The following is a 25,643-nucleotide window of genomic DNA, read 5'->3' as shown; positions in this document are numbered from 1 at the left end:
CTGGGTGGGTCACTGTGGCAAACGTACAATCTCCTAACAAAGCCAGTTTTTCATTTAATTAAGTCAAATCAGAGTATTCAGGACGAGGCTGAAGTTGCAAAAGCTGAAGAGGACAATTATTATTATTATAGAGCTGTTCTCCGGTAATTACTGTAGGTATGGTTGGAGAAACTAGGCGCCGGGCTATAGGACCGACGGCGTTTGTCACTGCAGCATTTCCGCAGTGGGATACGGGTTGGACTCTGACAAAGAAAGAGCCGCTGCCGCTCTCTCTACCCGACAAGGTGGGAACGTTTTGCGCGCTCCCTGCTTCCGGGGGAAGGTGATTTCGCTGCACAGAAAGATGGCGGCGCGGCAGGAGGAAGCGGTGCGGGAGTTTGTGTTGGTGACCGGTGCGGAGGAGGAACGGGCTTCTTTCTTCTTGGAGTCTGCGGGTTGGGACTTGCAGGTACAGGGGCTACAGGCGCTCAGACGGGGGAGCCAGGGGCCCAGGTGGCGCGGTATACCCAGCAGTGAGAACGCACAGTCATGCGGGCTGATCCACCCGCAGCCCTTCCCTTGTATTCATTGCAGCCCCCCACACGAGACACATTCATGGCCATTCTCCTCATCCCGGCGTCCTGTCATCACTGTCACCTGTCTGACACCCTGCAGCAGGGCCGGGCAGCCCGTGGACATTCTACTAGTCTGCAACTACAGGTCCCAGCATGACTCTACTGGTGCCTATAGCTCTATCACAGCCACAGGTTGTACAGCCTTACCCAGATCATTGGCCCTGTTCTCTGGACATGCATTACTTCATCCTGCTAGGGTTGCATGCTAGCGCCATACCCACCTCTCTGACACTAATCTCTTCCAGTCTCTGGTCCAGTAGTGCATGTAGCTGTAGGACCATTCCAGCGCTCCCCATAGAGATGCCAAGTGTATAATATATAATCCTCCTGCTGTTAGACCAGATTCTACACCAACCTTTTTTTCAGTTACCTGCAAAATGTGCATTGTGCTCGGTATCCCACTCAAATTTTTTTTTTTTTATGCCAATTTGATCACACAAAACCACAAACCTTTTATATTTCTCAAACCTCTGCCCATAAAACAGCTCTCCTGCACTTGAGTTTGCTTCCTATCATCTTCTTACCCTCCTGACCTGCTGCAATCTTCCCTGGCTGTTTGGGTGTGGTGCTTGTCTGACAGGTGGCACAGTCCCATGTAAATATGTTCCTTACCACTAGAATTAACCATTTACACTTTTCACATGGGTAATATTACTGCAGCACGTTTGTATATTTTGACTCCATTTGTATCAGGAAATCTCTATAAAATGTAAGTGAAATTACTTTATGTTAATTAAGTTCAGATATGACCAGTTATAGGAACAGTACTGCAGAGTGGTGTACCAGGGGAGTACTGATCTCCCAAGGGTTCAGTTCTAAGGGGGAGATCCCACTGTTAAAGACATTCTTAAAGGTTAAATGGCTCTTGACAGTTAAACTCTTGGATCTGTGTACTAACCTTGGAGATGAAGTTGAAAGAAAAGATTTGCTGAAACTAAAGGTCCATACACACTGGGCGACTATGCCCAGCGTGTATGGACAGCGATGATGTCAATCATCGCTGCGGGGAAAGCCGCTCAGTGCATACACACTGAGCGGCTTTGCCCCTGCCCGGCACCGATGGAGGGGGGAGGACACCATTGCAGAGCTATGCAAAGCCGTCCTCAACACCGCTCATCTGCTGGTATTACCAGCAGATGAGCGGCTTTCACGGCAATGATGCAGGAGCGCGCAGCAACGCTCACCGCTGGGGCATACACACTGGGCGGCTTTGAGTTGAAAGCCGCTCAAACAGGCTGTTTTGAGCGGCTTTCAGATCATTTGCCCAGTGTGTATGGGCCTTAACAGCCATGTTACAAACTGGAACATTAATACTGGTCATACATTAGACCAGGCACTCCCAACCTCTGTCCTCCAGGCACACCAACAGTGCAGATTTTAGTGATATCCAGGCTTGAGCACAGGTGACTTAATTAGTACCTTAGTTATTTTGATATAACCTTCTGTGCTGTAGCCTGGATATCAATAAATCCTGCACTGTTGGTGTGCCTTGAGGACCATGGGAATGCCTGCTCTAGACCAACTTAAATCCATCCAGTTGGTTAGATGTTATAAAAATCTGGTACTGGTTTGGAGCAAGTATAATTTGCTCCCAAAATCTGGAAAGGGACACAAACTGTCGGTACAAGGTACTGCAGTTGAATCGGTTTGATTTAAAAAATGTAAGTGACTGTTTTTTTGTAAATTTGTCTGGGTTTGTGAGCAAGTTGCTGATTGACCACCCTTAGTCGAACGCGTCCAGTTAGATGCTTAAAGATAGTCGTCAGCATCTAGATCGACAGTAACAGAAGTTAGACACCAGCGTTAAAAAGGGACTGAAGCATGTTGACGTAAGTATTTCACTTTTTTGGTGCCAAATGTCACAGGGATCCCCTTGTATGGCTCACTCCGTTCCCAATGCTTTGGGCACAGTGTCTTGCTACGCTCAGCACATTGTTATAATCTCACTCTATTATCCACTTGGATATTAAGTATGAATCAAGTTTACCTGTTATAGTCGGCACCCAAAGAAAAAATTGAAAAACTCATGTCGACAACGTTCCCGTCGCTCGGAACTGGCGTCTAACTTCCGTTACTGTCGATCTAGACGTGGTCGACTATCTTTAGGTGTCTAACTGGACGGGTTCGACTAGGCGTGGTCGATTTAGACATCACAGATCCATTGACCGGATACCGGCCAGCATTAGGAGCTTGCTGGTAATAACTTTCTCACTGTCCATTTTAACGCTGTAAAGATTAGTTACTGTAAGATTTAAGTCATTTGAATGCTTACATAAAGCTACTGTACAAGATGGCCTATAAATATTACCTCTGATTAAATTGCACATTGTGGTTTAATGTTTGTAGGGTGGAGTCATGTGAATTGTAATTATTCAGTGCTATGTCCCTGTTCACTTTTGCTCTACGTATCTGGTTGCTTTCCTTTGGTACATTGGTTCTCAGTTGATATCCTCAAGGCACATCAACAGTCCAGGATTTAAGTTTATCCATGCTTGGCCCAATGCAACTTATTTAGCACCTCAGCAAGTGTAATTTAACCATGTGTGCTGAGCTGGGGATATACCTAAAAACCTGGACTGTTGGGGTGTCTTGAGGACCATGTTTTGAGAACCTTTGCTTTAATAGAAGGATTGCTAGTAGTGTTCCCGCTAGGCTGTTTTAGTGTTCCCGCTAAGACAGCCTGCTGCCTGCCCGCCGGAGTGCACCGGTGAAGCCCAGCGCCGCCATAGATTGCGGTGCACGGCGCTTTCCCGGCAGCTCGGGGACGTAGTTACGGCCGGGCACGCCCCCTTCAGTGATGCGCGGCCCGGGCACGCCCCCATTTGTGACGCGCCGGCCCGGGCACGCCCCCATTTGTGACGCGCCGGCCCGGGCACGCCCCCATTTGTGGCGCGCCGGCCCGGGCACGCCCCCATTTGTGACGCGCTGGCCCGGGCACGCCCCCTTTAGTGACGTTGGCGTGCCCGGTCAGCACCTCCAGCGCCCTGCCCCGTTTGGTTCCTAGAATGAACACTAGCTAGGCTGTTGTGCTCTAGCTTGCATAGTAAGATGCATACACACGGAAAGATTTGAAGCAAGATGTGGGCGTTCCCGATTGATCAGAATGACCAATGGTTTAAATCGTTCACAATGCACGTACTTGCTGATCGTTAAGATTTGTCTATGATCTTTCATGCTTGCAGGAAGATCATACACCAATCTTTTTTGAAGTGTTTCAAATCGTTGTGTGTACGCATGATGAACGATTTGAAACCATTGGTAACTGTCTGATCGTTTCCAACGTTGTTCCATGTGTATGTGCTTTGACTGCCAATTGTGGCAAAACCTCAGACAGAAAAGCTCTCTTGGCACATTGGCAGTCGTACTGCTAAGGTTACAAGTCAAGTGCTTAGCATGACCAGTAATAAAGGAGAGATCATATAGTTGGGGGAAGCTAATTCTTACCAAGCTTCTTCCACATACTACAACAGGACAAACTCCGCTTGAGAAAGAGAAGCCCATTACATTTACTGTCTTCTTTGTTCAGTTAGCTCTGGCAAGTTACTATGAAGATGGAGTAGAAGATGACATAGTGACTCTACCACAACCTTCCTCAGGATCTACATCTCGTGGGTCTGGGCCCAGGTAATGACATAAACGCATTGCATGAAGTTAGCCTGGGTGTTGCATAATGCTGGGTACATACCAGCACGATGCTGGTCATGAGCGGGTCGTCACAGGAATGTACAACCTGCTCACAAGCTGACGGAGCCGCCGACCCGCACAGAAAAGGCACCTGATGTGATCGGGATCCGATCGTGACCTGCACCCACTACAATGGTCGTTTCTGAGATCCTACCTGCTGCAGGTAGAATCTCAGAAAAGACCTAAGGGCCCGCTTATCGGATCGGGATTGCATCAAAACGGCAGCGAAATGGCCCAAAACATGGCCAATTTACATACAATCGGACGAGATTGTATCTAAGTTGGCTTATTTTGGGCCAAATCGTCCTGGTCTGTACCCCACATTAGACTTTTTCAATGGTTTTTGTCGTTTCACTAACCTCTTGTTTGTGATGATCTCTGCATTTAACATTCTTTTTGTATTCCTACCACACTCTGCGCTGGTTTACTGCCAAAAATGGGGCTTACAGTAGTATCAGACCGCATAATGCTCCATTGTTACTTCTTGCTGAGTCAAGGATTGTTTAATGAGGATCTGTCCACCCGAAGAATGAATGTTGTTTGTAATAACAGACAACGAGAGTTTTCCATGGTCCTTTGTGTCCCACTAGTGAGCATCACCATATTGGTTACATATCAGCTGGGCAGTATAGTACTTATAATTTACCCGCCCGGATCTATATACTCTATGTAGTCAATACATTTCTTGTATATGGCAAGGGGGTGACTGCATGATCACATGCAGTAAGTACCACTCAGCGCTACAAGTAAACTATATAGTTTTTTTTCTATGTACAAGCCATAAGTAGAACTTTATCTGACAAAAGGGAATACAACCGCTTTACCACTGGCTCATAAGTAAAAAGAGTATAAAGGTGCATACATACTGGGCGTTTTTGCCCAGCATGTATGCTGACCAATCATGGGGAGATTGCTGCGCTGAAAAATGCTCGATGCGCACACACACACTGAACACTTTTCACAGTTTTAGCGATTTTCCTGGGGGTGGACGACTTTCTATAGCAGGACACTATGGAAAGCCGCCCACCCCCTCGCTTATCTGCGGGAAATGCCAGCAGATGAGCTGCCGGGCCAGCGATGATGCGAGAGTGCACATCAGCGCTCATTGCTGCCCTGTACACACTGGGCAGCTTTCAAGCTGAAAGCAGCTGAGTCTAGTAAACTGAGTGGCTTTCAGTGTGTACGGGCCTTAACACAACTCTTAGAATCCTAGACAAATTCACATTGGTATACCTGTTGCACTCTAGCTGCTGTGGATCTAGACATTCCAGCATGCCCTGCCACTGCTTCTGTTGGCTGTCACAGCAGCATTGAGGCAGGGCATGCTGGGATGCATAGTACCACAACATCTGGAGTGCCATAGGTTACCTACATTCTGAAAATTAGGACACCTACTGTATGAGGAATACAACAATGGCTGATCTAACCTATCCTTCTGACTTCTTGTTTATCTCAGTGATCACAGAGTGACGTCTTTCAGAGACTTGGTGCATGCACAGGAAGAAGAGGAGGAGGAAGAAGAAGGACAAAGGTCAGATTTAGCTTGAAGGCTTTTTGTTTTCTTGTTTTTTTTCCATTTTAATTAGCTGTGGCTCATAATAAAGGGTGTTATTCTGATTCACTCGCAGAGGCAAATTCCTTCTCAAATGGACAAAACCATGTGCACTGCAGGTGGGGCAGATATAACATATACAGAGAGAGTTAGAGTTGGGTGGGGTTTTACTTCAAAGTGAGATCTATATTCCAGTGTAAAAACAAAGCAACCAGTATTTACCCTGCACAGAAACACAATAACTCACCCAAATCTAACTCTCTGCACATGTTACATCTGCCCCCCTGCAGTGCACATGGTTTTATCCATTTGATAAGGAATTTGCCTCTGCGAGTGAATCAGAATAAGGGCCACAGTGTACAATCTATATTCCCTGTCACATGTAAACACGGGTTTAATTTAATACATTGGAGTAAATTCATATTTTTAGATTGTGGGAGAAAACTGGAACACCCAGAGGAAAAACACATGGAGAATATATAAATTACACACACACAGCCATTTAGTGGGACAGAACCCCAAACCACAGTGCTGAGGTCTGTATGCTAACCATTAAACCACCTTTGCTATCCTATTATAATTCCTTAATGGAGAATGGTGTATTCTGCCTACAGCATTTTTAGGCTTGTTGCTTAGAGATCAAGACCGAATCCGACAGAATCATTATCATTTATATTGCACCACAAATTTAAGAATCACCATGCAGTGGGGAGGCCTAAAGGCAAATAGTCAAAAATTATAGCAAAAAATTGACCATATATTGTACATAAGATGTAATACAGTAGGTAAAGGATTTAACAGAACACTGTTTTGCAGAAGGAGCACTGTGTATGCTACAAGAAAGCACAGATGGACAACAATAAGTGTATAGAGGGCTCTGCTTGTGATAGTGATATCAATCTATTGGGGAGTGGTTGATGGTTATTTGGAGGTCTTACCTCCAGTTAATACATAAGTTGTTTAATGAGAACACTGTATCTGGAAGAGTTTTTATTTAGAGATGCCCAACCCTTTTTCATAGTGGTTCAAAAATATGATAATGTGTGGAGGACTGTTGGGAGACTCGTGTCACCTTGACATTGAACCTTTTCAAGTAGGAGCGGAAAAAACTCTGTTGGAAGAAGTTATAGAATTCTGTTAGGGAGCTGAAAGCATAGCCTAATACTGTATCTGAAAAGGATACAGTGTATAGATTACTCATGTCAGCAATCAGGGATACCATCAAATGCAAAACTGTATGCTTTAAATTAAGCCATAAACTGCACAAGGTAGAGGGTCAAGTAGGGGCTGGAGTAAGTTTCTGGGAATCCACAAATCCCATCTGGTAATGTTTTTTTTATTTTTCTTTCTTTCTTTATTTTTTCTGTCAGTATTTGTATGTATTTAACACATGTTAAGCAAGGCAATCATAAGGTAGGATATGTGAATGAGTTTGAGAGTGTTACAGATGCTGTGACTTCAGATTTTGACTAAAGGCCCATACACCTTAGGTGATTTTAACTCAAAGTAGTTAACTTTTGGCCTTTTGAGCTCAAAATCGCCTAGTGTTTATGGGTGGGTGGTGAGTGTATGAGCCACTTCGTCTCCTACTGTGGAAAAAGTGGTTCATCCACAGTGAAAAACGCTCGTCTGGGTAAAAGTGTGTTCACTCTAGAATTCTTAATTTTGTTAGGGCAGGATGCTGGCCACCGAGCAGGGCACATTTTTGAATCGGCAGTTCACATTTTACATTCAAAATTTACATTAGAATCAAACAAACAAAAAACATATAAATTGTACACTGCCCCAGAATTACGCCCTTTACACATTATGCCACACGGTCGTGCTCATTACACATTATGCCACATAAGTGCCGCTTACCTACATGCTCGTTGCCCAGAGGGAACTTAGCTTGCTGGAAGAGCTGGCATACTGCTCCAAGCTGAGGATTTGAGCAGCGTGCAATAACGGTGGGGGGCGGTATGCGGCTGGGAAAGTTGACAGGCCGCTCAACTCCTCTTCTGAGAGCAGCATGTCCGCGCGGTGGGGAAGGGATGCAGCTGGAAGAGCTGAAGCACTGTTCAGTACTTGTGTAGTTTCACGGCGGCAGTTACGTAGTCGGCGTAGTGTCCCTGTCGGAATCAGCGTAGTTCCTGCGGCCAGCTCAGTTAGCGTAGTCAGCCAGCGTTGTGTCAGTGCTTATTACATTGTGTGTGGGAACCATTGACCATTTTTAACCTGCCTGACATGACAAGAGTGAATGCGTTCCTGACGTGGATAGTGGGGGTGTGTTGGATATTCAGCGCTTTGGGCTGACTATCCACGTCAGCCCGAAGCGTAGCGAGCCCCGTGTCCTCCCTATCTGTTCATGCCCCCACTATCCATGTCTGTGCGCAGTTTATTTTATAAAGTGTGGCGAGCACAACGAGCCCGAAGCATGGCGAGCGAACGCATAAAACGAGTTCGAAGCGTGGCGAGTGGACGCGGATTACTTGACTTGTATTACACTTCCCCTCGCGGCGCTCACTGCGCTTCGAGGTCGGTGGCTCGCTGCGCTTGCCACACTTTATAAAGTCAACTCCACTTCAACGTGGATAGTGGGGGGGTATGAACAGGTTGGGAGGACGCATACCGCGTACCCTCGCAGTGCTCGCAACACTTTGGGCTGACGTGGATAGTGAGGATTTGAAATGGAGGCATTTGCCAATATGTAATATGGAGCACTGGCAAATACGTCCTTTATTGTGCATGAGATGCAGTTGCACACCGCATACCACCCCCCACCCCCCCCCCCCACCGTCTTTGTATGAGACGCCCACGCTACCGAACCCCTAACCCTGGCAGTCTCGGTGAAGTAGACATGAGCAGTGTTGCCGTACCCTGCCGCACTAGTTGCTGAGACGCACAAGCCATACGCTCGTGCGTCTCAGGCAGATGGAGCACCTCTCCGCCTGCTTATGCCAGCGCAGGCGATCTGGCAGTTACCGGTGCTGTGTGAGGCGCTCACTAGGTTTGTCAGGGACGCTGGGGACAGTATGGTAACTACGCTGCCTGTGGCCCAGAATTGTACTCCGTATTCGATGTGTGGTCTAACCAATGATTTGTTGTTTCTAGTTTCCATGCCCCTTTTAATACATGCTAGAATTTTGTTGGCTTTTTTGTTGCTATATTGCATCGAGCACTACACCCCAGTTTGTTGTCTATTTGGACTCCTAGATCCTTTTCGAGTACTGAATTGCCCATTTCATCCCCACTTAGGTTATAACTAGAACACTGGTTATGTCTCCCAAGGTGCATGACCTTGCATTTGTCCACATTGAACCTCATCTTCCACTTTTTTGCCCACTCATCTAGATTGTCAAGATCGTTTTGAGGCGTGGTGACCTCTTCTGATGATAACTCTGCTCAGTTTTGTATCCCAATATCGTTAATAAAAATGTTAAATAATATGGGCCCTAGAACCAAACCGAGGCACTCCACTTAAGGCCCCCATACACTATGCGATTTTGGGCCGATTTTATCCGATTTCGGCACTTTGTGCCGATAATCGGGTGAATCGGCCCAAAATCGCAGGTGTGTGATATCTGATCCGATGCGCGGTCCCGTGCGCATCGGACCGGATCAGGGAGGTCGGACGGTCAGCATGTACGATCACGTCCGACCTCCCTGTATGCATATGCCTGCCCACCTGACAAGCATATGCATGCAGATACCGGGGGAGCAGTGGGGCGGGCAGCGGGTCCCTGAGCACTTGGCTGGCGGCGCCGGCGAGTGCTGACCTGGCCAGGCGGTGATGATCATAGATATTAGCAGCACTGCGGGAGTCGGGACGGGACGCGCAGTGGCAGTTGTTAGATTTTAAAATAGCTGTCAAATGACTGGCCGTTCTCTGATTGGCTGAGCTCTCAGCCAGCCAATCAGAGAACGGCCAGTCATTTGACAGGTATTTTAAAATCTAACACCCGCCACTGCGCGTCCCGTCCCGAACTCCCGCAGCGCTGCTAATATCTATGATCATCATCGCCCTGCCAGGTCAGCACTCGCCACAAGCTAAGCTCTCAGGGACCCGCTGCCCGCCCCACCGCCTCCCCTTGATGAGAGTACCATCGCCCCCTGACCCTCACCGCCCACCCCCTGCACCCGACGTGATAAATCGCAAGCGATTTATCACATGTCAAATTTGGCTCATCAAGTGCCAAATTGTGTGTGAGGCTCCCGGGCAGCTCACAGGAGAATTGGGTCCGACTTGTCCTAAGGACAAGTCGGCCTAATGTATGGGGGCCTTTAGTACTGGTATCATATTTGATACGTCACTGTTCACGACCACTCTTTGTTCTCTATTACACAGCCAGTTCCCTACCCATCTACAGATATTTGCCCCTAATCCCAGGTCCTCCATTTTATTTATCAACCTCTTGTGTGGTACTGTGTCGAAGGCTTTAGCAAAATCTAGGAAAATCACATCTACAGCATTTCCATTATCAAGGTTTTTGCGAACCTCTTCATAGAAACCAAGTAGATTAGTTTGGCATGACCGATTTTTCACGAACCCGTGCTGGTTATTACAAAGTAAACTATGAAGGTCTAAATCTTCCTGGATACCATCTCTTAAAAATCCTTCAAATAGTTTACCCACTATTGATATTAAACTAACAATTCTGTAATTAGCGGGATCCTCCTTTTTTCCTTCTTTGAATAATGGCACTACCTCTGCTATTCTCCAGTCTTTTGATACCTTTCCTGATGATAGTGAATTATCCAAGATATAATGTAGAGGGGAAGCTAATTCCTTCCTTAATTCCATTAGTACCCTAGGATGAATCCCATCTGGCCCAGGTGATTTATTTGTTTTGATTTTGCCGAGCCTCAATATTATTTCCTCGGTAGAGAAATCAGTATTGAGGTCCGGCTTGTTCATCCCATTTATGGTATGTGTGCGTTCCACAGTCTGCTCTCCCTTAGTAAACACTGATGAGGAGAACTCATTTAACAGTTCTGCTTTTCCCTTATCCTTGATAAAACTTTTTCCAGTGATATCGGTTAGTGGGCCTATGTTGTCCTTTTTTTTTAAATTGAGTTTTTATTTTTCATTATGCAACATACATATAAGTAATAAAAAGTAAGACAAGACAATTCACAATACAAGACACGGCAGTCACAGTACAGAGGCAAAAAAATATGGGATGTTGATTACCAAAAGTACATAGTGGCAGATGCAAGATAACATGAACATATACATATACCAGAAGCGGCACCTGGAGTCAGGCAACTATTGAACTTTTTGGGAGCTAGGCACTGGAAAATATGTTGTTAATAGGTTGTTCAAGGGCCCTTCTATTAGGCTTGTTGGGACAATGATTGGTAGTTCTGGCTATGAGCGGGATAGTGTCCTAGTGATTGGGGAAACTAAAAAAAAAAAAAAAAAAATTATAGTGAAAAAAAGAGGTAACAATGTGACAAGAACAGAAGAAATTTACACATATCTTCTAAAAATGAAAAAATTGTTTTTTTTTTATTTTGTTTTGTTTTTTCTTTTCCTTCCTTACTTCTTTTCCTTTTTTTTTTTTTTTTTTTTTAAACGCCTATGTGGCGGAAATAGTCAAGAAAGTGCATAAGTGCTATAGGTGCTATGTGCTACTCTGCCTGGAGTACCGATACACGTTTATATATCTTATTAATCGGCCAGGATATACTTAAAAAACAAGTTGTGTATGTGCGCATAATTTTAATTTACGTGGGTTCAATCTAGATTTTCAAAGCCATAATATATTGCAATTTGCTGATAAGTAAGAGAAAACTATGAAGCCTTAGCATATAACCAATAGTGAGGCGATTAGGACTATATAAGGCTCGCTGAAATCGATTTACGTGAGTCTATCCTTTGAACTGATAGAAAGCTGATCTATACCAGGGGTGCCAGATGGAGAAGAATTTTGTGCTGCGCCCGGTAGAGGCATAATGGAATTTTTCGTGTTCGAATGTCATATTCACCAGGTTGAGCCATTCATTAAAAGGCGGCCCATTTTTTGCCATCCAGTAGCGGGCTATAACTACTTTGGCGATTGCGGTGAGATGCAATAGGAGAAGACTCAAATCACTAGTCATCGAACCCTCCTCCCATAGCCCCATTATCAGGTTAATGTCAGTAAGATTGGCCTGTGCCACTCCCAGCCCATATAGTACCTGGCCGACCCTCTCCCAGAATTGATCTACTTTAACACAGGTCCTCATTAGGTGCCAAAATGATGCCCCATTTTCACTGCACTTTGGGCAAGTGTCGCCCCCAGATCCCCTCATCTTTCTTAATCGTACTGGGGTCAAATATGTACGATGTATAATATTGAACTGGACTTGTTGAACACGTATGGAATTTGTTGCCTTTTTTGGGACTGCCAGGGCCGCCTGCCAGTTGCTCTCTTTAATCTCAGGAATATCTACTGCCCACTTTTGCATGAGCTGGGTTAGCCCTTCGTCGGGGGCGATAGCCGTTATGTATTTATATAATTTTGAGACATCTTTACGAAGAGTAAGTTTTTTCAAGAAAACCTTAATAGGGTCTCTATAAGCCATTGTACCCTATCCCTTCCATACCCGGTGATCGCGCTCCTCAGCTGTAAGAACCTGTAGAACATTGACCTTGGTAAGGCGTACTCTGCCTGGGGCCTATGTTGTCCTTAATTATACGTTTACTATTATGTATTTGAAAACCTTCTTTGGGTTAGTTTTGCTTTCAGTGGCTATGCGCTCTTCATAATCCCTTTTGAGCTACTTTTGATTGCCCCTTTGCAAATTTTGTTTGATTCTTTATATTTGGTGAACGCCTCCTCATTTAAGTTATTTTTATAGAATTTAAATGCTCTTGTTTTATTGTTGATTGCTGACCTAACTTTTTTGTCCAACCATTATGGCTTTATATTTACCCTTATTTACTTTAGGAATGTATTTAATAGTTAATGATTCGAGTACATTTTTAGGGGATGCAGTTGATTTGCCGGCGGTCGGAATCCCGACACTGGAATCCCGACCGCCGAAATCCCGAAACTTTCTCCTTCCGTGGGTGTCCACGACACCCATAGAGGGAGAATAAAATAGCGTGGCGAGCGTAGCGAGGCACCGGGCCCGCTGCGTGGCGAGCGTAGCGAGGCACCGGGCCCGCTGCGTGGCGAGCCCGCAAGGGGGGGCGATCCATGTCCCCCCCTTGTCGGGATTTCGGCGGTCGGGATTCCAGTGTCGGGATTCCGACCGCCGGGATCCCGACCGCCGGGAAATCGTATCGGATCCATTTTTAGAGTATCCCACATTTCCTCAGCATTTTTCCCCTCAAAAACCGTTACCCACACAATTCTTTTTAGGGCTTCTCTGAATAAGTCAAAGTTAGCTTTTCTGAAGTTTAGTCTTTTTGCCGATCCTTTATGCTGTAATTTACTGAAGTTGATTTCCATTGAAACCATATGGTGGTCACTGTTCCCTAGATGTTCAATTACTTTTGTGTTTGAAACTAGATCTATGTTATTTGTTAATACCAAATCCAATAATGCCTTATTACGAGTTGGAGCTTCTGCCATTTGTGTGATAAACTGGTCTTTAAGCTTAGGAACCCACTGCTTCTTGCTATTTTACATGTTTTGTTTTTCCAATCAATATCAGGTAATTTAAACTCTCCCATAATTAATACCTGACCCTGATCTGATGATTGTTTGATTTGGTTTAAAAGAAGAGACTCGTCCCTTCCCATTTATGTTCGGCGGTCTATAGCATACCCCTATTATTTTTGTTATTGTCGGTTATCTCTGCCCACACGGCCTCCATGTAATCTTTCTCTGTACCTGTGCTCATTTCTTTCTCACACAATGTTAAGTTATTTTTTACATATAGGCACACCCCCCGCCCTTTCTATTTTCCCTGTCTTTTCTGTAGAGTGTATATCCCTCCATGCTTAATGCCCAGTTGTGCGACTCGTTACACCATGTTTCTGTAATACCAATAATGTCATAATCGTCCCTAGTGACCACAGTTTGTAGTTCCCCGATTTTTTTACCTGCTAAGCTTCTTGCATTAGCCAGTAGGCATTTTAATTTTATTTTTAGTTGCGTCCCTATTTTTAGTTTGATTTCTCCTATGGACTTATTTGTATTCCTTACTAACTTCCTCGTACCCACCTCCCCCTCAGACTCTCTACAGCCCTCCCCACCATGCCCACTGGCCGACCTATTTACAGTTTTGAAACTTCTTATGTCGTTTACTCCTTCCCATACCCTAAGGTCATCTGTGCCGAAGATCTGTAATGAGGAAAGGTTACGGTTATTACATGATATTCCTGGAGCACCCTGGGAATTACCCACGATGTTACCCTTATTAGTACCCCGGACAATGCCTGTAACTATGTCCGTCACCCATACCTGCTGAGAAGGCCCTTTCTGTGCGATATCCTTTAAAATGTTCCCAGTGGTCGATCAATCCAAAGCAGCAGGGGTGGACACCACTTACCAACCTTCCCCAAGAGACCGGTCAAGCTCAGGCAACATTCTCCTCCTCGCAGTGCTCCAGTCCACCCTGGCTCCCTGCAAGATATGTGCTGCACCTAAACTCGCGCTCTTCTGTGGCCACATCACAACTGAGGCAGCGATCAGAGGTCACACCCCGTAGTGCTAATTTCGTCAGGGATTTTCAATTTAGTTTTAGTCTATAGGGGTGTACACACGGGGAGATTTTGACTAAGCAATTTTGGGAGAGCTTTTGCCTAGATGCACTGGAGAATTTGACTAAGGGATTTTAACTAAGCAATGATAGTCTATGATCTAGTCAATATTGCCTTGCCTGCACAGTCAATCTATGCTAAGCAATTTCTGCTAGACCATATTGACTAAGCAGGAGAAAAGATACTGGTTTCCTAGCATGACGCACATCGCATAGCATACATAGGGCGGTATTCAATGAGGCTGATTCGCCATGTTTTTATGGCGATTTTGTGATGTAAGGCGAATTTTTGACTAAAACGGTGAATCACCCTATTCAATGACCAGATGGCGAATACATTTCAAGGTTTTTTTCGCCATGATTCACCGAGTAGCAATCGCTATCTTTTTATGGTGAAGTGGAATGTGAACTTTTAAAATAAAGTGTTATGTTTTTTATATTTGGTGTCAAAAAATCAGGAATTTTATTCTGAGGAGGGGCATGCTATTGTTATTCATGTGCTGTAAGCACATGAATATATATTTAATAAAAAAAAAATATTATATATATTTACAGACCAGCCAGCAGGGGGCCGGAGCCGAGCCGCTCATTAGATAATTATATATTCACTGCACCCGATCATTACATATGCATGATCGGGTGTAGTGAATATACCCGGTCCCCTGCTGGCACCCCCGGGGGGCAGCCTGTGCTGCCTGGCACCCGGGGAGCCCACCTCCCCCCCACAAATGTTCTGGGGCAGGCAGGGAGACTTCCATCTCCCTGCCTGCCGCCGTCCTCGGGCTCCCTGCGGCATCGGCAGCGAGCCCCTGACTCGTTAAATACTGGAGTCGACGAGGCTCCGGAATGCAGCGAGCAGTGGCAAATGTGCAGCGAATCCTAAACAGGATTCGCTGCACATCGCCAAAATGCTCATTGAATACTGCCCTTAGTGGTATGCGATGAGTGTGATGCGATATTCATGCTAAATTAACAGGAGTGCTTGTGCAATTAAATATTGCATAGCATTGCATGCCAGCAAATGGCATGCAATGCGATTTTTAATTGTACAAGCACCCTGATGGGTGCTTACAATGTTAAATGCACCCCGATTGTCAACGCCACCCCCACTATCAATGCCAACCCACAGCGTGTCGAGCATAACGAGCCCGCGAGGGGCGGCGGTACGCGTCCTCCAACCTTTTCATACCCCCACTATCCACGTCAGCGTGGAGTTGATTTTATATAGTGAGCCCGAAGCGTGGCGAGCAGACGCGGAATACGAGCCTGAAGCGTGGCGAGCGAAGCACAATACATGTAAAGTAATCAGTGCTCGCCACGCTTCGGGCTCACTATATAACATCAACTCCACGCCGACGTGGATAGTGGGGGTATGAAAAGGTCGGAGGACGCGTACCGCCGCCCCTTACGGGCTCGCTGCACTCGCCATGCTTCGGGTTGGCGTTGATAGTGGGGGTGGCGTTGCCAATGGGGGTGCATTTAACATTAAAGGCACCCATCAGGGTGCTTGTACAATAAAAAATCGGATCGCATGCCGCTATATTGCATGCGATGTGATTGTAGAAGATGTAATACAATTAAAATTGGGGGTGCCGTGCTAGGAAACAAGTACCGGGAAAAAAAAGGGAGATTTTGGCTAACCTTCTAGTAGATTTTGACTTTCTAGTTAAAAGTTCTCAGTGTGTACACCCCTTATCACTTACCTTAAGTTTTACGAAATTAAATCACATTTTAGTCAAAATGTTTGGTACTTGTTTCCTAGCACGGCGACCGTCGCATACCCTAAGGCATGCGATGTTATACAATTTTAAGTTGTATACCATCGGATTGTATGGCATATACAATGGTATACGATTTTAAATTGTATAAGCACCCTAATGGGTGTTTTCAATGTTAACTGTGCCTCCTATAAGATAAATAATTGTATAAGCACCGTAATAGGTGCTTACAATGTTAAAAGCACCCCCACGCCACCCGCACTATCAACACCAACCTGAAGCGTGGCGAGTGCAGCAGTACGCGTCCTCCGACCTTTTCATACCCCCACTATCCACGTCGTCGTGGAGTTTCTTTCATATAGTGTGGCGAGCCACCGAGCCCGAAGCGTGGCGAGCGAACGCAGAATACATGTGAAGTAATGCGTGCCCCCTTGCGGGGCTCGCTGTGCTTGCCACTATATATAATCAACTCCACGCCGACCTCGTCAGTGGGGGTATGAAAAGGTCGGAGGCCGCGTACCGCTGCCCCTCGCAGGCTCGCCACGCTTCGGGTTGCCGTTGATAGTATAGGGGGACCATTTAACATTGAAAAAACCCATTAGGGTGCTTATACAATTTAAAATCTTATCACATTGTATGCCAGAGTATGCTTTATACAATGGTATACAATTTTAAATTGAATACAATGCCATACGACTGAATATGGTGGGCGCCGTGCTAGGAAACAAGTACCAAATGTTTTTATTTTGTTTTAGTCGATGGAACTTGACAAACATTTTGTCTAATTTTAGTAATTGATTTAGTCATGGATTGTGATGAAGATCATTTCTCTATCATTCCTTAGAATACTTGGTATACGGTCGTTAGTTCGACAGCCATAATATCGACATGCATTGGGTCATCCACTGAAGGTCAAAATGAGGTTGACAGGGTCATTAGGTCAACATAAATTAGATTGACATGGGGAAGGTCGACAGTCAAAAGGTTTGAATGGCGGTATTTCATTCCACATTAGTGATGTGCCCGATATTTTCCGGGACAGTCAGCCACTGGGGTTAAGAAATTACTCTTGGTTTGGGACTCTTGCGCTATAGAATATTTATGGTGTTGTTCATACATATGTATATTCCAAAATATAGAATGAGGTGTGTACTAAACACAGATGATTGGCGGGACTAGCCAATGGTCGGTATCCAATTAGCTACTGTAAATTATTCTTTATAACCAGCCCCAGGTGACCCCATTTTTCAGGAACTTATACTGGATCCATGTGTTACCAGGTCCTGACCCTCTGACATCCAAAATGTAGATGTAGTGCTGTACATGCAAACTTCATGTTATTGGTCCATCCAAACAATTTCAAGGTTCATTTTACTTAAGTCCACAATGGAACACAATTGATTACACCGTCATGGAAATCATTTGCTTTACACCGGCCTTGTTATCAAGCCATTGCATTGAACACGGTGTACTATATTTAAAAAAAGAAAAAAAAGAAAAGGGACTTTATACCAACGCTTTTGAAGTACCTTGTTTTAAAATGTTAGAATCCATTCTTAAAAAAAAAAAAAAACCTTTCTGCCTTACACATTTGTCCCACAAAAAAAACTGCTCTAAAATCTAAAGGGTTTCCCTTCCCTCTTCCTGCACTGTAAAGTGACATATCAATATTGAAAAACAGTGTTTAAAAATATATTATGTCACATGTTCTCGAAGACTTTCTTAAATCTCCAATTTTCCTTTATGATCTCAAAAAAGTGAACTAATATTAAAAACTAATTTTATACTTTAAAATCATTTAAATTCAGATGCATAAAAATGAATTTGTGAAAATGGAGGCATGTTACTGCTATTTAGGGGGATTGAAGAGGCCAGGATGTCCATTGGATGGAGCTTTCTTCGCCTTTCATGATCTGCGAGGAACGACTTGCCTGGTGCTGCCGCGATATAATGCTATGTACTAGGATGCAGCTCCGATCACTACAGCTGTAAGAGGTGTCTACATGTAATAGATGCCTCCTGCTGCATTACCATATAGTTCTATTGCTTCCAAGGAAGTACTGTAACAACACTGCCTACTCCGGACACATTAAAATTAGCCCATATGTTTGGCAGAGTGAGCGAGCTCTCTGCTTCTATGCCACCATCCAGCCTCTGGGGACATGTGGGGTTTGAAGAATTAACCCCCTGTGGCTAGTGCTTTCTTCCTCCTTGCTGCCAAACTTTGTGTGGTTGGTAAATGCAACTGACTTTGCCGTGACAGCTTGGTTATTTTGCCACCCGCACAGATATCCTCATCACAGGCAGTCACTATGAGGAGCTCTGGTAAGCAATGTATGGTTTAAAATTTCGGGGCATTGCTGGGACATACTGAGGTAATTTTAAATGTTTCACTCGATTGAAATGGCAATTCCCACACATTATTGATCCCTTTACAGTTACCAAAACTCTGTTGCCGTTTTTTTTTTTCATATGATCATTGATCCTGCCAGTGACACGGGATTGCCTGTTCTGGATTTACAATATTCCTTTTGTGATGTAGTCTTGTGCTCATGTGGCTTTGGTTCCATTAGGTTTTACGCTGGGGGCTCGGAGAGGAGTGGGCAGCAGATTGTTGGCCCTCCGAGAAAAAGGAGCCCAAATGAGCTGGTGGAAGAGCTTTTCAAAGGAGCCAAAGAACATGGAGCTGTCGCTGTGGAAAAAGCTGCAAAGAGCCCAGGAGAAAGCAGCAGATCATCGGTGAGAGGAGGGACATTCTGGAGTGGGAGGGAAGGGTGTTATTTGAATTGAAGTGAAATTAAGGGTGTATTGGGCACCAGTTATCCCCTTCATGACCTTATTTTAGGGCTTTCACGAAATTAACTTTTTTTCCAAGTATTAAATCAACATGGGTGTTATTTATTTACAGTTTCTTATGTAGTGCAGCATAGTCCCCTGTACTAAACCATAAACAGTTACCTAACAAATACAGTAATATCTGCTGTGCATCTCCTCTGATGCATTAGATTTGCATGCATGGCAGAAGATGTATGAAGGTCAGATTTTAAGGTAACACAGCACACAATGGGTGTAGCTTTTTTTATTTATTAGCTTAAGCATGAGATAACAGCCTATCTATTCACTAGAAGAGCGTGCCTCTTCAGGATAAATGTTTGCGCTGTAGTTCATCATCTTCCATATGGCAGCAATATACTGGACACACTTTGGTCAGTCAGATAGTGACCCAGGTGACCATGTAGTGGATCTGGGAGCAGAAGGAGCCTTGGTTTCTGCATTTGAGCCAGTGGCTGGGGGAAGGACCTGCCAACACTGCAAGCAGGAGGGGTGAAGGGCGATTGGTTCTGACCTGCAAAATGATATTATTGAGGCTGAATGATGTGTGTGTTGAACATGTATGATGGGGAAGTCTGTGGAAGAAGTCGTGTGACTGACCGTTAATCACTTATTGTGTGCTTCTTACCAAATCTGACTTTGATATGTGTGCAATACACCCTGGGGATGGGGGTTTACTCATATTCTCTTGCATTTATAATGTTTTATGCTGCCAACAATGCACTAACTGGTTAGAACTGTGTTCCACACATAAGGGGTTGAGTTCACATTGGCTTTTGTTATTTGTAAACAGTAGCTATTTCCCAGTCACTACACATTGTACCTTCTGTAGGACACAAAAAGGGCAAGTGGTGGGGTCTAATGGCACAAAAGGGGAAAATGGATGGAGAAGTAAAATGAGATAGTATGCACTTTTTTATGTATCCCCACATTAGTGTCCCTTTTAGTTATTTATGGTGTGTCCCTTTGCACCCTTATGGGGCCTACACACGGGGACCTTTCTGAGGGATGCTAGATTGCTCCGCTTCATCGCCCAGCACACAGTGATGTGCCAGCACTGTGTGCTGAGCGATCTAGCCCTGCCCAGCGATTTTAAGTAGATTTTATCTAGCATGATGGATATTAATCCCTGAGCGTATCAATATGGCCACTACACCCTGAGCGGTGTTGGGGCATTTTCTAAATGATCTAGGGAGGTCACTTAGAAAACGTCCTGAAATCACCCCGGGTGTAGTCCACATTAGTTATTAATTTATGATAGTCAGACCTCATGTCTTTGTCAGGTAATACATGAATAACTTGTTGTGTCCTGTATCAGCCCACCACCTTACTCTACTTTGTGTAGGACAGTCTATTTTAACTTCTGTCTTCTGCAGCCTTTTGCAGGTGGAGGATATCGGTTGGGGGCTGCCCCAGAGGAAGAATCTGCATATGTGACTGGGGCTCGCAGACAGCACCAAGGCCAGGATGTGAGTAAATGCTTTGCACCAACAGGGTTTCAGTGTCTCAATCAATTTCAGTGATTATACTTGATTTTTTTTGTACAACAAATAGAAACAGGTATTCCTTAGTAAATCTACAGTATGCAATCATATATATCACACAGGGTCAAGAGTATATTTCTGAGATGTTGTTTATAACCCTGGTTTTCACAATAGATAATTCCAGCTTTACGATTTGTGAAACCTTTTTTATGTTTTTCTAAAAGTGGGGGAAAGCATTACTCAAGATTATAAAGGCAAAGTTATTCATTATGCTAGACTTGTAAGGTGCTATACTGTTTAATACTGGCAGTAGGGAAAAATAAGACCTACATAAACTAGGGCCGAGCACACAAGATAAATTCAGTTGTAAAAACAAAGTGTAAGGAGTCTACAGCTGAACTGTGGAGCAGGTGAGGGTTCTAGTTAGCAAAGTGGAGATTCTGACAGTAGTGACGGCACATTACTGTATGTGCTGTATATATCGGTGAGATGTGTTGATAATCTAGAACAATGTTAATCTCCTAGCAGTCAGTGGTCAGACTGGTAACGTGAAAACAACTTCTGAACACTTTGGGGGGTATTCAATCCCTGCTGCTATTTCCGACCGGGGAAATAGCGGAGGGCGCCTATTCAATGCTGGCTTGTCCGACAGCATTGAAGAGGCAGATCAACAGAACGGGCCCGACTTTTTAAAAGCTGTCGGGACCGTTTTGTCGATAATAGTCGTGAATTGTCGCAATCACGGGACAATCCACTGCCGTTTACATGGACATGCCACCTTTTCCGCCGATCGCCAGATGGGAATCCCGCCTGGTGATATGCGGTCGAGCAAAACAAAAACGTGCCAGGGTCACGGCTGTCAGGACGGATCAACAGTATTGACCCGGGATTGAATACCCCCCTTTAACTTATTTGTCTTTTACTATTGAGTGCTTGGGTTTTAAAGAGAAGGCGTTGGATTGAGGTTTTTTTTTTGCGTGGTTACTGATTGTTTGATCTTGCAGGTCCATGTGGTGCTGAAGCTGTGGAAGAATGGATATAGCCTTGATGACAGTGAGCTGCGCAGCTATCAGGACCCTGGCAATGCACAGTTCCTGGAGGCCATACGCAGAGGGTATAAGGATGGGGACTATGACTAGTATGAAAATAATTAGTTACCTGGGTGTTTATAAGTGGTATAGATGTGTCCTAATACATCTAGCCTCAATACGCCATGCTGGGTGAGATGCTTGTCATGTGTGAGCCACCAGATCCAATGGGGTATGGATCTGGTCGACAGTCGACATGGACACTGAAACGTAGCACTCCATGCTTCGGGCACAGCGCCTCGCTACACTTGGCACACTACTCTATTCTCCCTCCATGACCTAGTGGATGGTAGGGCATGAAATACCATCTGTCGGATCAAAAAAGTGAAAAACCCCATGTTGACCTTTTGACTGTTGACCTTCCCCGTGTTGACCTAATGACCCTGTCGAACTAATGCTTGTCGACCTAGTGACCATATCCCATCCCCTGCAGGTCTGCTAATTTTTTGCTTTGCCAAAAATGCCTTTTAATCACAATACAGTGTGATTAAGACGCACAAGGAGGTTGATGATTCATTTGGTATTACACTTGTATATTGTGTGTGACAGAGTCTGTATATGGAACAGAAAATAAAAGCTGTGGCTTCTACATTGTAGCAGTTTGTGTCCAGCTTCAAATACTCAGTTGTACACAGATAGATATACAATGTGTATTTTTTGGCAAAAAAAAAAAATTGCTGTATGCGAGAAGATTCTCGCACAACATGGAGCGCCGAGAGGCGGACGTTTGGTGTGGCTGCAACAAAGGCGTACGAGGACATATCTATGTAGCTTTTAGCAGACTTGTGTCTACATGCATGTTGTTTCTCACAGTCCATGTGATCCGCCTTCCTTTTACTTTCTACGACATAAATACAGAGAGATTCCAGGTGAGCTGCGCAGATTAGCCCAGGGTGGCCAGGTGAACCTAGATATGGAAGACCACCGTGATGAGGATTTTGTCAAACCTAAAACTAGCTTTAAAGCCTTTGCAGGAGAAGGGCAGAAATTGGGCAGGTGAGAGCATAAGTGTGTTATTTGTGTGGCACAGATCACATAAGAACCGCCTGACCTGGCCTTTTGTCATTTCTCTACCACATTATAACCATTTCTTTCCTATTGTCAGTACGGCTCCCAGTATCCTCAGTGCTGCCTCCCCATCCCAGCAGGCAGAAAATGAGGCCAAGGCCAGCTCATCAGTGACTGTTAGTGACTCAGAGCCTGTCACCAATATCCAAATCAGACTGGCAGACGGAGGGAGACTGGTCCAAAAGTTCAACCACAGTCACAGGTATGAATTGTATATTGAGGGAACTTAATGTTTTGAGAGGGGAAGCACCGTCTATTCTGGTCACATGTTAGATAATCACTTGCACTATTGCACACCAGCCTTTTAGCCAACTATTTTGTGGTTCCTATATTACGGTTGTCACAGATAAATATATTCAGGAGTGTTTCATGAATGCAGTTTAAATAAAAGTTCTGCTAATTCTTTGTATGAGGCCTTTAAGACCCCCATACACTGGGCCGATTTGTCCTAAGGACAGGTTGAACCAGTTTGCCCTTGAGAGCCCCCCCCCCCCCAGCAGGCTCCCCGGGAGAATAATACATGCAGTAAATAGCATGCAAAAATGTAAATGGCACATCAAGTGCCAGATCGCATGTGTGCCTCCCAGGGAGCTGCTGATGTGCCATTTTTACATGCAGTAAATTGCATGCAATTTACTGCATGTATTATTCTCCCGAGGAGCGGGCAGTGGGGTCTTGCCACTGGTGGCGGGTAGCTCGGAGTAGAGTCCGTCTGAACGACGGCGGCTGGGAGCTGGTAGCCACATTTTGCCAGGCAGCGGGGTGGGAGATGCAGCTGCTGAATATTTTTAAATGACTGGCAGGACATTGATTGGCTGAGAGAATTCTTTCAATCAGATGGGAGGCCGCTTCATTCTTTACCTGAGTCCTGTACCCTACATGCTAATCGAGCAACAAACTTGCCCAAATTATTCATTATTTACATGTGTACATTTTTGTGTTCTTTTTACGCAAATTTCATGTGCTTGTGCCTGTCTAAAAATGTATGGAAAGCAAGTCTGAGCTTCGCTAGGCTTTAGATCATTAATGATACAAGTACCACATTTTTCATAGTAATCTTTTAAGAAATGATAGGTGTTGGCCATCATGCTACTCCTCATTTCACTGCAGCAGATTGCCATGGTAGTATGAAGCAGATTACAAGAGTTTGCACTAGCAGACAGGTTTACAGAAATGCACCATGTGAATTTGTTTATGCACTGGAATGCAGGCAGTGATGTCACCACAGCAGAGGAGATTTTTCTGTGTAGCTGATCTAGAGTGGATTAAACCGTTCACTCAGAATAATGTACCACAATTTACCTTTTGTGGTTCATGTCTAAAACAAAAAAAAAAAGTCTGTGACTTGTCGGAAAATGCCGTTTCTGACAAAACAGATCTGACTTTAAAAAAACGTCAGCTCTGACACCCTTCAGTGCTGTCGTTAGCGGCAGCATTGAATAGGTGAGTGCCAAGATTTTCTTTTCACAGATTGAATACCCCACTATAAAAGTTTTAGTGGAGAGAATATCCCTTCAAGTTGAGGTAACTTGTGCTTTAGTAGACATACTGGCACTTGGTGATCCACAGCGTCTGGAGAACCACAGATTGCTTCCCTTTTTTTGAAACTTTTCTAGCTTTTATTGTGCTCATTAAACACTGACCTGTTCTATATACTCCTCAGGATCCGTGATGTTCGTCTGTATATTGCGAGTGCCAGACCCGCTATGGCAGCCACCAGCTTCGTGCTAATGACTACTTTTCCGAACAAGGAGTTGACCGATGAGAACCAGACTCTGAAAGAAGCTAACCTCCTTAATGCCGTCATCGTGCAGCGATTAATATGATGTTCCCCAGCTTTCTTTACCACTCTTCCCCGCTGTTCTACCCTCTGCCTTTACTTGGAGCCATTCTGTCTTGTAGTCCTGGGATCCCAATGCTTTGGGTGGACTTCTAATGCTCTCTAGACATACATTTTGCAGGATTTGTAATAAGCATTGGACTTAAAAGTGAAATAAATAGGAAACAAAAGTTATTGCACTGCCGTGTAGTAATTAATGTGACCTGACAGGCCAGAGTTTGACAAATATAAAATGGTCTTCAATGTGCTATGTTGTTGGTAATGATATTGGGTGCTTGTAGACATCACAGAAAAATTACTAAACGTTTGCAAAAAGTAAGTCATAAATTGTAAATGTAGTTAATATTTGATTTGGTGTAGAAAAATAGTGGACACTGTGCAGGAGGCCCCCCCTTACTATGCAGTGGCCCCCCTTTCAATACCTGGTTCGTTCTTCCATCCATGGAATTTGTGCAGGTTCCCTCTAAAGGAAACTCCCAGAGATGTTGCTGTCTTTCCAAGGATGGAAATGGACAATGTATATGCTTCCTTCTATGTTGGTGTCCTCCTTCCAAACACATGCCTAGAAAGATGTCATCTCTGGGATGACCCTTACACAGATGGTGGATCTCTTGTGGGTGCAAGGTGTGTGGCACAGGACCACCCTGGACCAATGTGCACCACACACTGAACCCTGACTAGTTGCAAAGTTGAAGGGTTTTGCTATATAGTGTTACACAACTGTGTGCAAAGTTAGTATATTCAAGACAAGTAGAGGGGTCTCCTCTCTTTGTAGAATTTTTCACAAACTAGATGTGTAGCAATTGGAGTACATTCAGTGGCCAGAATTCAATTCTATCGTGCCAGATCTCCCATCTACAGTCATTGCTGTTCAATGTTCAATTGATCGCACTCATTATCGTCTGGTTCAACTTTCCAAATTAGCTAAATCCGACCAAACTAATTGGCGCAACGTGAAAAGTCCCATTGGTTCAAATGGGTGACTTTTTGCACGTTTAAGCTTGCCACCCCCTGGAGTAGGGAGCTGAAATGATATTAGAGTGCCCGTGGGCAGAAACCATTCGGCAGGTAGATTTTTTTTTTTTTC

At 44.6% G+C, this 25,643-nt stretch overlaps 1 protein-coding gene across 1 annotated transcript; it reads left to right on the top strand.

Annotated features, from left to right (window-relative positions):
• The first annotated feature begins 263 nt into the window (after window positions 1-263).
• Window positions 264-24,730, top strand: NSFL1C (NSFL1 cofactor). The gene is made up of 9 exons (XM_083146665.1): window positions 264-448; window positions 4,141-4,238; window positions 5,755-5,829; window positions 18,818-18,983; window positions 20,453-20,545; window positions 21,565-21,674; window positions 22,507-22,644; window positions 22,754-22,918; window positions 24,380-24,730. Exons 1-9 carry the CDS (start codon window positions 344-346, stop codon window positions 24,540-24,542), a joined length of 1,113 nt encoding a protein of 370 aa, XP_083002791.1. The 5' UTR covers window positions 264-343; the 3' UTR covers window positions 24,543-24,730.
• Window positions 24,731-25,643: the final 913 nt, after the last annotated feature.

The sequence above is a fragment of the Crinia signifera genome, chromosome 6 (assembly GCF_055691185.1).
Source record: "Crinia signifera chromosome 6, ASM5569118v1, whole genome shotgun sequence".
NCBI lineage: Eukaryota > Metazoa > Chordata > Amphibia > Anura > Myobatrachidae > Crinia > Crinia signifera.
Note: the sequence above shows the minus strand (reverse complement) of the source record. Positions and strands in the feature narration are given on the sequence as shown.